The 14,543-nt window shown below is 35.2% G+C and overlaps 2 protein-coding genes across 2 annotated transcripts; both read left to right on the top strand.

Annotated features, from left to right (window-relative positions):
* Positions 1-2,962: 2,962 nt before the first annotated feature.
* LOC311167896 (olfactory receptor 12D2-like) lies at positions 2,963-3,892 on the top strand (the record flags this gene model as incomplete). Its single annotated transcript, XM_084229052.1, has 1 exon — positions 2,963-3,892. Exon 1 carries the CDS (start codon positions 2,966-2,968, stop codon positions 3,890-3,892), a length of 927 nt encoding a protein of 308 aa, XP_084085178.1. The 5' UTR covers positions 2,963-2,965.
* An 8,900-nt stretch (positions 3,893-12,792) lies between these two features.
* On the top strand, positions 12,793-13,737 carry LOC311188258 (olfactory receptor 12D2-like; the record flags this gene model as incomplete). Its single annotated transcript, XM_084259401.1, has 1 exon — positions 12,793-13,737. Exon 1 carries the CDS (start codon positions 12,796-12,798, stop codon positions 13,735-13,737), a length of 942 nt encoding a protein of 313 aa, XP_084115527.1. The 5' UTR covers positions 12,793-12,795.
* Between the last annotated feature and the right edge of the window lie 806 nt (positions 13,738-14,543).

Genomic DNA, 14,543 nt, shown 5'->3' with positions numbered 1-14,543 from the left:
ACCATGTTCCCTTGCGCTCTCCCCACCTCTGTTTTGATACAACTCCCTCCTCCCCCCATGCAGAATGTGTCTGGTTTATAGTTGCCTGTTTTGATTTTGATTTTCACTTTATTATAATTACTTTCTTTCCCTGATCCCTTGTTTGGGATATTTCCTATAAGTGAAACCATCAGGTATTTTTCTTTTTCTTTCTGGCTTATTTCACTGAACATGATCTCTTCCAGCTCCAACCATGTTGCTACAAATGGCATGTGTTTATCTTTTTTTGATTGCTGGGTAATATTCCATGGTGTATATGTACCACATCTTCTTGATCCAGTCATCTATTTTTGGGCATTTGGGTTGTTTCCATAGCTCACCTATTGTAAATAGTGCTACAATAAACATATGGGTGTAGGTTTCCTTTTGATTTAATGTTTTTTGCATCATTTTGGTAGATATCTAGCAGTGAAATTGCTAGATCATATGGAAGCTCTATTTTTAGCAGTTTGAGGGACTTCCATACATCTTTCCATAGTGGCTGGACCAATTTGCATTTCCACTAGCAGTGTAGGAGAGTTCCTTTTTCTCCACACCTTCACCAACATTTGTTGTTGCTAGCTTTTTTGATACGTGCCATTCTCACTGGTATAAGATAATATCTCATTGTGGTTTTGATTTGCATTTCCCTGATTACAAGTGATGTTGAAAATTTTTTCATATGCCTGTTGGCCATTTCCACTTCCTCTTTGAAGAAGTGTCTTTTTAGCTCTTCTACCCATTTTTTGACTAGGTTATTTACTTGGTTTTTGTTGAGTTTGTCAGCTCTTTGTAGATGTTTGTAGTCCCTTACCGTTAGTATTGCATGCAAAAATTTTCTTCCAATCAGTTTGGTGTCTCTTTGTTTTGGTTAATGTCTCTTTTGCTGTATAGAAGCCCTTTAATTTTTAGTCACAGCTGTTCATCTTTTCCTTCACTCTCTTTGCTTTGGGTGATGTGTCTTTGAAGATGTTACTGAGGTATAAGTCATGTAGAGTTTTGCTTATATTTTCTTTTATATATTTTATGCTAAAACTTGAAGGTCGTTATTGTCAAAATAAGGAGAAATTGCAGGACCCACCTGAGTGATAGCTTAGAATTGAATTTGGATAGCTAAAAAATGGAAAAATGGTAACTAGAAACAACTATATTTTGTCATAAAAGATGTAATTAGAAGCACTTATTTTTTAATAAAATGTTTGTTGATTTTCATCCCATTGGTTTATAACATTGTCAGTTTCAGGAATACAGTCTCATGCCTTGGCACCACCACAGTTCTCAGAATTTAAGAATCATCTTTGTTGTATTTTATTTTGTTTGTTTATTTATATTCTGCATCAGCAAAACCATCTGGTATTTATCATCACTGTCTGACATGTTTTACTTAACACCAGCATCTAAAGTTCCATCCACTTTGTCATAAAAACAAGATTTTAATAAGTGAACCTAGAGAAAAATTATCTAATGATCAAGGGATCAATACAGCAAGAAGATAATTGTACTTAATATTTATATACACATACAATCCCAGACAAAAAAAAAATAAAATAATTATGTTAAATGAAATGACTAATCATATGGAGTTAGGCATATAAAGATCTTTTCATTTCTAAACACCTGAATGCATTCTTCTCAAGTGTACATGTAACATTCTCATGGAAAGATTATGTACTGGGAAAGAAAAGATATTTCATTAAATATATAATTGACCTCATATCAAGCATCTTATTTTGAGAAAATATGTGTTAATGCTATAGAAAGACAACCCATTATTAGTTACAGGGTAAAAAAAAAATTCATATATATCCCAGATTAAAATCTGATTGATGTAGTCTTTTTCCTTATCACAGTATGACATCATTAAGTTTCCAGAGATGTGGGTCAGGGAGGGATCAGTAAGAGACAGCTCAGTCCCACTTACATTATGAGGACAAATTATTACTGCCATTTTACCTTTTTTTAAAGATTTATTTATTCATGCATACAGGAACGGGGGGTACAGGCCAGATGCATGGGAGGGTGAGAGGATTCACCAGAGACAGAGCCGGGAACAGAACAGGCAGACTGACTGAAATACATTGCTGAGGGGAGGAGCCGGCGTGACAGGAGAGGTCTGCCATGCCATGTGGGATTCTCGCTGGCCGGCAGGGATAGAACCCGTACTTCAGAGGCTGCAGACAGATTCACAGCGCTGCACTCAATCACCTGTGGCACCAGGGGAGGCCCTGCCATTTTACTTTTTAATCAAATTTTCATTCACCATCCATTTATAAAACTGTTTAATTTGGGGAATATGGCTTGACACTTCAAGAAGTGCATAAGCATCACTCACCCACTGCCAGCATTCTAGTGCCACTAAATTATCACCTCTACTTTATGATTTTGATAAGCTTATCCTTGTCTATTTTCTTAAGTGAAAACCTCTCAAATGGCTTATGCTATATCAAGAGATAGCAGTGTGTGAAGTACTTAAAATTTGACCTATGATGAATGTGTGCAGATGGAGGAGCAAATATGTAACCCCATGTTATAAAGACATGTAAATGCCTGACAATTTAATGTGAAAACACTTAAGGCATTTGTGTTAGTACAATAAAATATGATTTCATATTCATCAAAAAAATTGACTTATTTGAACTGATTTACAAAGATGAAAAGTTTGTGTCAGAATGCAGATCTTCATAGTGAGAGAAGATGGTAGATGTTAGGTTAACCACATGCTATGAATCCCTGGAGAAAGAAAGTATTGATAAAAATCTGATAAAGAAATAATGAATTTAGCTGTCTACTGGTTCCAATACTATACAATTACTAAGTTTGGGACTATGTAAAAAAGCAATACGCTTCTTTAACATACTGTTTGTTTAGATGGTAAAATATTGAGTTGAATGGAATTATGTCCACTAGAAATACACTTCCATATATTATTTGTCTTTTTCTTTAAGTGATGCAGAATCGAACTTCAGTCACTGAATTTATGCTTCTGGGAGTGACAGACATCCAGTCACTAGAACCTTTGCTCTTCGTGGTTTTGCTGATCATCTACTTTGTCAATGTAATTGGGAATGGAGCCATCTTGCTGATTGTCACCTCTGATCCTAAACTCCATTCACCAATGTATTTCTTCCTGGGAAATCTCTCTGGTCTAGATATCTGCTATTCCACAGTGACACTGCCAAAAATACTGGAGAACTTACTTTCTACACACAAAGCAATTTCTTTCTATGGATGTATAACTCAACTTCATTTCTTCCATTTCTTTGGGAGCACAGAGGCCATGTTATTGACTGTGATGGGCTTTGACCGTTTCGTGGCCATCTGCAAACCACTTCATTACAATGTCATCATGAATCGTCAACTCTGTATAAAGATGATTATCACTATTTGTATTGTTGGTTTTTCCCATGCCCTGATGGAGTCTATAATGACCTCTCGTTTGAACTTCTGTGGTTCTAATCATATTCATCATTTCTATTGTGACATTAAGCCATTGCTGGATCTGGCCTGTGGGAACATTGAGCTCAACAAGTGGCTACTCAATACTGTCACAGGGACGAGTGCCATGGGCCCATTCTGTCTAACGCTGCTCTCTTATTTCTACATTATCACCTATCTCATCTGCAAGACCCGTTCTTGCAGCACGCTTCAAAAGGCACTGTCCACTTGTGCATCACACTTTATGGTAGTTATTCTTTTTTATGGCCCTGCTGCCTTCACTTACATTAGTCCTACTTCAGGAAGCTCCATGGACCAGGACCGGATGGTTGCTATCATGTACACTGTGGTCACTCCTGTTTTAAATCCATTGATCTATACTTTGAGGAACAAAGAGGTAAAAGGGGCATTGAGTAGGGTAATCAGGAAAAGACTCTGACTTGAAGAAATCTAGAAATCCCTTCTGAGATATAACAGATAATGAGAAACATGAGATGTGTAATTATGCTACTTCTCAAGTTCTTTATAATATGTATAATACAGAGAACTAATTCAAGCAAAAATTATAACATCCATCTAGTTTATTAAGCAACAAGTTTGTTTGCATATAAGAGAAAGTTGCACAAAAGGGGCACTAGCCATAGAATCCTAATGTTGAGTTTGGGGATATCAGTTGATAAATTTGGTTTTTGTAATGATTTTTACATGCTTTTATATGAAAACAGGTATAGAGATATGACTATATTGCCCATTATTGGGAATTTAGAAGTTTTATGTTTATTGTGTGTGGGCCCTCTATTTTGACATATTTTCTGTGAGCAGTAAATGTTTTATGCTATGAGAATTTGAGGATTTAAACTTAAAGTAATAGTTACTCAATTAGAAAAGTAAAGGTTTGCTCTCACATGAATCAAAGGGTATTTTTAAACATTATGTCATGATCTTATTTCCTAAGAATGGAGGAAAACAAGGAATTAAAGCAAGTGTTTGAATCACTAATTGACACGGTAAATAATAGCTTTGGGAACTATGTACAGAAATGCATTAGAAGGCTTAGCAAACTGTCAAGGATATTTGTAAAGTATTGTTAAAAGTGAAGGCAGGTTTGAAATAATCTTGGGAGTCCATTACTATTTCAATATTAATTTTATTAATATTAGCATATAATTTTCCTTCAGCTTTTTGCCATAAAAATGCTGTCTTTCAAGACCCTTGCTTTTTTTGTATTGTTTTTATTATATCTATACATATGTTTGAAGATTGTAATGTAGTACAAAACAGGTGAAATGTTAAAAATTATCAACAGTTTGCATTTTTTATTTGGCTCCAAACTCATATTATTAATCCATGGTGGCTAAGATATTTCTGGAACTATCATATAAGAGGTACACTGTGTTCCTTTCTAATTCATTAGAAGTGGCTGCTAGTCATAAAAAAAGGAGATAGATATCAGCTTGCATTACAGATAAACAAGAAATGAAAGAATATATTGAGTAGGAAGGTTGACTATTTAAAGTCTCTGCACTTACTTTTGCTAACACTAATGGTTTTGTCTGACCTCTCATACTTCCTATATCTTCCAACTCCATCTTCATTGGTCCTTTAAAGACAGCATTGTTTATGAAAAAGTATGTGTGTAGAGAAGGTGTCTGCTATCTAGAATGACTTCATAACAGTGTTTTTGTTGATCAAAAAACTGTATATAATCTAACCTACATGGATGTGTCAAACTATAATGGGCCTCATGGTTTCTGGATATCTGTAAGAGCATAACACACTAGTATTACCAAATGAGTGGCATGAAATCACCTCTTTATTGAAATATATTATGCTGTGGATTAGAAATTGGGTAGGCTCTGCTCAACCTTTCATTATCTGGATGAATTGAACAGATGGGCATGGACTATATAAGAGGTGGCAAAAATCTCTCTTTCTGATGTTTCTCCACGTATTTCTTGCATACTCCTTTAGCAGAGATGTCTTAGAAAGTGCTTTTACTTTGGCGCTAATAATGTAGACAAAAGTTGCCAGTTAGGTCACAAAAAAAAAACCCCACGGATGAGCAATAACATCACTTAAAATCTTGATCGAAACAGTCACATTCAATCAGAGAAAAAATAATCCCTAGTTCCTACCTCTCTTTGGAAAGTGTTAAAGATTGTGGAGTTCCTATTTCATCAAATTCCAGACTGCAACTACTAATAATTCACATAATTGCCATATAAAAAGTTCATTTAGTTTTGTTTCAAATAATCATAAAATCTGTCCTACTACAACATTCACTAAAAGTCTAGGTCTTTTATTCTAAGTCAGGTAAATGGACCAGTGCTATTTCTTAAATATATTTCCTCATGTATGGTTCCATTTGACTGAAGAATTTTATTATTTTTTTCTTTATTGAAGTAATATTGGTTAACAAAACTGTACATTAGGAGGCCCTCTCTGGTGGCTTAGGAGTTAAGTCTCAGAGTTATAGCCACTTCAGCCTGAGTTAGGTCCCAGCCGGGGCTCTAACCCACACATAGTGAAGTACACCTCTCCTGTCTCGCCTGCTACTCCCCTTAGCAGTGTATCTCAGTAAATCCAACTGTTCTGCTCCCCACTCTGTCTCTGGTGAGTCTCCTCAGACCCTGCACCTCTGGCCTACATCCCAGCACTTCTATGAGAAAAATAAATAATAAAGTTATTCTTTTAAAAACTGAACATGATTTAGGGGAATAAGTTCATAACTCCTCATACATATGATTACAACACCATCCCATAATCAAAGCACCCATAGTCCTTTACCCTGGTTATTTTCCCCTTTGTTTCTTACCCTCTAGCCATCTTAACTGGACTGAAGAATCTTAGATTTTATTGAGTTAATATTTGCTCACATTATTTGTGTTTTAGAGGTATGTGATCTCCCCATATGACTGAAGAATTTTAAACTAAAGACTCAATTTGTTCATCAAAGACTTAACTGATAATGGTAAGATAGTACAAAATGACCATAATAGAAAAATCTCATTTCAAAAGAAAAATAGGAGACGTATTACTGCAATAGAACAGTTGTGAAATCCATTTCTAACTCTGTCCCCTATAGTCCAAGATGATGATGTTAAAAAAATGATGAAAACAGTAAAATTATTTTCAAAAGATTTAGAGGTATCACTATTCTTATTGGGGCTCACTAGTTACATGTCATACTCAGAAAATCTTTTTTAGGCAGGTCTCTCTCACTTGGCTGAGAGTCAGGTTGTTGAGAGAATGCATGCTTAAATTCCAATAAATATTCCAAATGGGTGATGTAGCTATAAAGGTATCACCCAAATAGTTTTAGGGTATTTCTTATCCATTAGAAAGTGTCTAGTGTGTCTGAACTTGTGAATTTTTATAGCTATTATAGACTTTCCCCTTTATCTTTCTGACATCTCATTAAGGAATCCTATACCCACATCTTTGATATATTCACATACAGCCATAATTCCATTTCTTCCTTCAAGAATATTTTTCTATCTACAGTTGATAAGAGAAATACACAGTTTAGATTTTTAAGTCTGAGGCCATCCTAGTTCATTAAATTTTCTCTAAATTTTGCTTGAAAATTGAAAATTTTTAGATCATCTCATTCTTTCATGTTTTAAATAGTTAAATGAAGAAGTCAGCTGCAACTTCACCAGTCTGCTTGATAATCTCATTAGCAAGATCCATGACTTCAGTAGATAACCTTTCTATTTTTCAAATTACTATAAATGACAGTCCATATATTTTATTGGCTCCAAGCCAATAATCAGAGTAGAATTCTGCAAATCTAACTAAGAGTGTCCTGGGACCCTTAAAAGAGGAAAAAGAACAAACCCATAGGGGTTACAGGTACTACCCAGCATGTATCTATAGGACTTTTCACAGAATTGGATGTTGATGGTGCTTTAAATCAAGAAACTGAAATATAAAACTGAATAAAAAAGAATCAATAAACTTGGGGAAAATGAATTCTCAAGCAGGAGATTGTGACAATCTTGCTGTGGTGTGGATTTTAAAAGCTTAGAAAAGTCAATGTTTCATGCTAATTAATGATAAAATGCTTTAATTAACAGACTATAGGAAAAGGAAAAAAGAAACACAGGAAAACTGGTTATATTGGAATATATATATTACGTTAGGTCAAGTAATCCATAATATTATTCTTCATGAGAGAATCTAAAAATATATATACCATTCACTAAAGGCATTAGGAATGTTCTCATGGAGGAGAACCAGACTTATTATTATTAAGGTCCAACAGTGACTCTCTTCTTTAGACCAGGGCTGAAGATTGGATAGAGTTACATAACTGGACTGCTAATAGTGAAGTAGAAGAAAGAACTCAAGCAATAGATGATAAATAATAGAATTGAACCTCCATAATCATAAGTTTAGAATTCTATAACAGTGTGAATTTAGAGGAGCAGCCAAGGAGTCTTGAGTCACAGGGAGTTATGGAGATGGCTAAAGCAACATGGTATCATAGGATCAAAATCAGAGAGCTGCCACCAAGAGTACTGCTTTCTTACACTATGCAGTCAGAATCAAGAGAAATATCCCCCCAATAAAATGGCATATTTATCAATGGCATATTTATTGCCCAATTTATCAACCTCATTGAGTAGTATTCCATTCTCTTTATATAACTTCTTCTTGATCCACTCATCTGTTCTGAGGCACTGACTTTGTTTCCACTTCTTAGCTACTGTAAATAGTGCTGCTATAAACATAGGTCAAAGGTTTCCTTTTGAATTAGTGTTTTTGTGTCGTCTGGGTCTATTTTTATTCTTTTGAGGACTCTCCATGATTCTTTTCATAGGGGTTGAACAAGTCTACATTATTAACAAAGAAAAGCATGATCTTTGGATCGCAAGATAAAAAGAAAATAATCTAATGTTATTATGAGCAGGAAAGTCAGATTTAAAAGGGCAAAAAAATAAATAAATAAATGGGACAAAGGCAGTACTACCACTCTCTAACCCCACTTTGTTTTCCAGAGACCTTCAGTAGTACATAAGTGGAATATTAAATATATCATCTTTCTATGCTGATCAATGGAATGTGACTAGTCCCCACTCCTCAATTTTCCTTGTGAAATGTTTTTCCACTTTATACATCAGATTATTTTCCATGGACGTAACAAAGATAAAAAAATGAAAATATATTTGGACTTTAATCTTTGTCCTAGCTATGATTTGAAACTAAGATAAAACTTGGTATGGAAAAGAAAATTGATACAGAGTATAGAAGTCAAGATAGAAAATTCACAAGGGGAATCTCCTCATTTTGCAGATAATGAAAGAATATCCTGTTTACTTTAGCAAGTTTTTTCAGCACTCATGGGATACTCTCTCTCTCAGGATTTTTATATCTAGAGAATTGTATTTCATAAAAAGCCAGGAAGAATTTCAAGAGAGGAAATTTTTGAAAATGAAGAGTCTATTTTGCAACCCCAATATGAACTATCACTTGAAATATTTTTCTACTATTTTTAATCACTGGGAGTGTAAATCTGAAAAGCTTACACAGCTGTGAATCTGAACACAAAACTCAGGTAAGGAGATAAAATAAAAGACAGCATGGGAATTACCAATATTTTCTATCTTCTTGTTACTATTAAAGCAAAATGAACTGTTTCTTATCTTATGATGGATTCTTTCTTCTGCTGTGGATTGTGAAGGCTCTTAACTTCCTACACTTTTATTGTCATATTACAGCTTCAACCCAATAATGCTGATGTCTAGACATTTTTAAAGGAAATGTGTAATCTCTAAAAATTGAAATTTTAGCTCAAAGAATCATTTACTACAAATTAGTCTGTTTGCTAATTATCTTCAAATGTTAAGAGAAATTTCTTTTTCCAAGATAAATTTCTGGTAAATTTTGTGTAATGGATCACAGAACAAAAATTGATAGTTGACATATCATTTGTACTGTTCATGAATGCTGATTTTACTTTTAGGAAGGCTTTTTTTATATATAAAAAATGTACTTGAGTATCACAGAAAAATACTCTGAAATGTTTACTGTCAGCCCCTAAAGATTTCTTCCAACTATACAGCCTAGAATCCCATGGGTTCTTTGTAAGTGTAACCTCATTAATTTACTGCTTTTCTCTGGTCATATTAAACCATTTTCTTCTTCCCTTGGGAATTTACCAACCGTTGAATAAGTCCCCTTTTGTAGGATTACCCCAACTCTTTTCAGATTTCCTAAAGTTCTTATAATTTTCTCATTGTATCCCACTCTTATAAGTTTCCACACATCCTTCTTCCCTCACAGTAAAAAAGAGCTATACCATAAATGAATGGAAGAAATGGAAAATTGTTTCACAAAATAACGTCTGATTTTGTTAGTACTTGAAGTAGATAGTGTCAAATACCTAGCAAATAATGAAGTGAAAGTAATTCAAAAGTTATTCTGCCTTTATAAACAACACATTTTCTTAGATATTAACTTATTATAATAAACTAACAATTGTTCAAGAGTTTTAACGTTATTTGAAGAAGACAGCATTATTTCAATTCTGCAAATATGATAAAATTACTGCATGCTGTTAATAGAAAACAAACATTTTATTTTGTGGAAATAAAAGTAAATAAAGAAAACATGTTTTTTTAAATAAGAGTAGCTTAAAATTCTTGACCACTCTGGTGAAAAATTACATAAAGTAGGTAGACTTCTGCAATTCTGAGGGACAGCATGACCTCCAAGATCACATTAATGAAACCAGAAATGAAGAAGGTGAAATCCATTAGAAGTAGAATATTCCCTACTATAAGAAGAATAGTTTATTGCAGGAAAAATGAATGCTGGGTTTAAGAAAAATAGGTCATGAAAGAAGAGACGATTTCAAGGAGACTGAAGCCATAGATATTTCAAGGAAAGGTCAGCAGTGGTCAAAATAAGGAGAAATTGCTAATCTTTCTAGTTATAGCAGAGAATTAAATTTGGTTATCTAGAAAATGAAAGATGGGGAAACTATAAGAAAAGAGATTTTGTCATCAAAGTTGGAATTAGAAGCACTTATTTCTTAAAAAATGTTTATTGATTTCTGTAGGGTAAATGAGTTTTCAGGCTTTTCTGCCCTTCCACCATTAGGATTGCCCTGCCTGATGGGGCATCTGCGCTTGTTACATTGTTGTGTTGTTTACTTCTGTGGGCCATGGGAGGAGCATTGAGATACTCCCCAAAAGAAGGAGAAGCAGGAGAGAAGCAGAAGACACAGGAGAGAGAAGGGGAGAAAGAAGCCAGAGAAGCCGAGTGAAGACTTGCCCGGGGCTTGGAGGCCTGCAGCCTCCTGGCCCCCCAGCACCCTGCCTGCCTTGTACATGGTTGCTGCACTACATGTGAAAGCTTAACAAAAGGCTGAGAAACCCACCCAGGGCTCCAGGACTCCTCCTTTACGCAGTCCGCTGGGATCATAGAAACCTGCTCCATCCCCATCCTGCCACTACAGTTTCCTTCCCAATGCTCTTTTTTTTTTTCTTTTTTTTGGCATGGAAGAACTGGCTGTAGGCCAGAGGTTTGGGGCATGAGAGGATTTACCAGAGACAGAGTGGGAAGCAGAATAGGCAGATTTACTGAAACGCACTGCTAAGGGCAACAGAGGGTAAGACAGGAGCAGTCTTCTGTGCCATATATGGGTTCGCTCCATCTGCGGGAATCGAACATAAGCCAGAGTGGTGATAGTTTTAGATTCAACCCCAGGCCACCAAGGAGGCCTTATTTCTTTCCCATGGATAATAATACCATGTAAGTTTCAGGACCACAGTCTCATAACTTGATATGTGTACAAACCTCACCACAAGCACCACCATAATTCTAGTTCCTTTCACCATTGCCAAGTGGATTTCCTCAGTACATACTTTTCACCCACTTTGCACTTCCACTCTGATAACCAGCGTATTTTTCTCAGAGTCTAAGAATTACCTTTGTTCTATCTCTTGTTTGTTTTGCTTACTTATATTCCACATCTCCAAAACTATCTGGTGCTTATCTTTCACTTTAAGACTTATTTCTCTTAAAACAGTCACCTGAACTTCCATTCATTTTGTCATAAAAGAGAAAATTTCATGTTTTTAGTACATGAGCCTACAGAGATATTATCTAATGATAAGGGAGTGGGGCAACACAGCAAGAAAAAAAAAAAATATATATATATATATACCCAAGTCCAGACAAAAGACAATTATTTAAATATTGTCATAAATTAAATACTTAATCATATGGACTTAGACATATATAGAATTTTTCATCTCCAAATAGCTAAACACATTCTCTTCAAGGGCACGTGAAACATTCTCATGAACAGATTATTTTCTGGGAAAAAAAAAAGATGTTTCAATAAATATATGAATTGACTTCATATCAAGGCTCTTACCTTATTTTGAGAAAACATAGATGCTCATGCTATAGGAAGAGAAGTGATGATCGTTATATGGTGATAAAATTTCATATATACCCAGGCTAATATATGATTGATGAGGTCTTCTTCCTTATCACTTATGACACTATTAGATTTCCAGAGGAGTGGATCAGGGAGGGATCAGAAAGAGACAGCTCAGCCCTCCCTACATCAGAAGATGAGGAGACACTATTATTGCCACATTACATTTTAATCAAATTTTCATTCATCATTCATTTATAAAACTCATTTGGGGAGTGTATCTTGCCACATCAAGATGTGCATAAGCTTCACTCACCTGCCACAAATGTTCTATTGTCATTACATTATCACCTCTACTTTATGGTTTTAATAAACTCACCTTTGTCTATTTCTTACATGAAAACTTCTCAGGTGGTTTGTACTACATCAAGAAATAGCAGTGCGTAGAGTACTTAAAAATTTGACCTATTATAAATGTGTACAGATAGCAGAGCAAAAATGTAAACTCAATGTTATAGATACGTAAATGTCTGACAATTTAATAAGAAAATGCTTAAGACATTTGTGTAAGTATAGTGAAATCTGATTTCTTATTCATCAAAAAAATGACTTATTTGAGCTGATTTATGACGGAAAAAGTTTGTATCAGAATGTAGATCTTCATAGTGAGAGAAGATTGCAGATGTTAGGTTAACAATATGCTGTGACTCCCTGGAGAAAAGAAATATTGACAAAAATCTAATAAAGAAAAATATATTGAGTCCTAGCCATAACCAGTTTAGCTGTCTAATGGTATAAATACTGTACATCCACTAAGTTTGGGACTATGAAAAAGGCAATACCCTTCTTGAACATACTGCTTGTCTGGATGGTAAAATATTGAGCTGCGTATAATGAAGCCCTTTAGAAATATACTTTCATGTGTTATTTATCTTTTTCTTTAAGTGATGCAGAATCAAACCTCAGTCACAGAATTTATCCTTCTGGGAGTGACTGCTATCCACTCACTGGAGCCTTTGCTCTTCGTGCTTTTCCTGGTCATCTACTTTGTCAATGTGACTGGGAACGGAGCCATCTTGTTGATTATCATCTCTGATCCTAAACTCCATTCACCAATGTATTTCTTCCTGGGAAACCTCTCATGCCTGGATATCTGCTATTCCACAGTGACACTGCCAAAAATGCTGGAGAACTTACTCTCTACACACAAAGCAATTTCCTTCTATGGATGTATAATTCAACTGCATTTCTTCCATTTCTTTGGGAGCACAGAGGCCATGTTATTGGCTTTGATGGCTTTGGACCGCTTCGTGGCCATCTGCAAACCACTTCATTACACTGTTATTATGAATCGTCAGCGGTGTACACAGATGGCTGTCACGATCTGGACTCTTGGTTTTTTCCATGCCCTGCTGCATGCCATAATGACTTCTCGTTTGAACTTCTGTGGTTCTAATCATATCCACCATTTCTATTGTGACATTAAGCCATTGCTGGATCTGGCCTGTGGGAACACTGAACTCAACGAGTGGCTGCTCAATATTGTCACAGGGACGATTGCCATGGGCCCATTCTTTCTAACACTGCTCTCTTATTTCTACATTATCACCTATCTCTTCTACAAGACCCATTCCTGCAGCATGCTTCAAAAGGCACTGTCTACTTGTGCATCACATTTTATGGTGGTTATTCTTTTTTATGCCCCTGTTCTCTTCACTTATACTCGTCCAACTTCAGGAAGTTCCATGGACCAGGACCGGATTGTTGCTATCATGTATACGGTGGTCACTCCTGTTCTAAATCCATTGATCTATACTTTGAGGAACAAGGAGGTAAAAGGGGCATTGAGTAGGGTAATCAGGAAAGGAATCAGACTTAAAAAAATCTAGAAAACCTTCTGAGACATAACAGATAATGAGAAACATGAGTAGTGTAATTAGCCTGCTTCTCAAATTCTTTATTATAATAATTGTAACATAGAGAACTAGTTAAAGGAAAAATAAATGGTAAGATCCAGTCCAGTTTAATTAGCAATGAGTTTGCATGTAATATAACAGAAAGATGAACAACAGGAACACTAGCCATAGAATCCTAATTTTGAGTTTATTTGGGGATACCAGATGATAAATTTGACATTTTTATTATTTTTAAATGTTTTTATATAAAAATAGGTATAGAGATATTAATATATTACTCATGAACTGGGAAGTTGGAATTTTTTATGCTAATGTGTCTGTGTGATTCCCTTTAACTGAACATTTTTTATGTGAGCAATGAACCTTTTATGCTGTTATAATTTCATTATATATGATTCATAAATCAGGATTTCATTATAAAGTAATAATTATTCAATTGGAAAAGACAGGCTCACATATGATTCAAAGGGTATTTTTAAGCAATATATCATGATTCACTTATTTTGAGCCAAGTGAAACTAAGTAATTAAAGCAAGTATATTGTAATCAGTAGTTCAAAGAATAAAAAAATCCTAGAATCTATCTTTTTTTTAATTTATTTATTTATTTGTTTGTTTGTTTGCTTTGTTTATACATGCACTGGGTACAGTCAGAAGCACGGGAGGGTGAGAGAATTCACCAGAGCCAGAGCGGGGAGCAGAGCAGGCAGAAGGACCGAAGCACACTGCTGAGGGGAGCAGCGGGCAGCAGGAGAGTTCTGCGCGCCATGTGGGACCCTC

The sequence above is a fragment of the Talpa europaea genome, assembly GCF_964194135.1.
Source record: "Talpa europaea genome assembly, chromosome: 2".
In the NCBI taxonomy this organism is placed as follows: Eukaryota; Metazoa; Chordata; class Mammalia; order Eulipotyphla; family Talpidae; genus Talpa; species Talpa europaea.
Note: the sequence above shows the minus strand (reverse complement) of the source record. Positions and strands in the feature narration are given on the sequence as shown.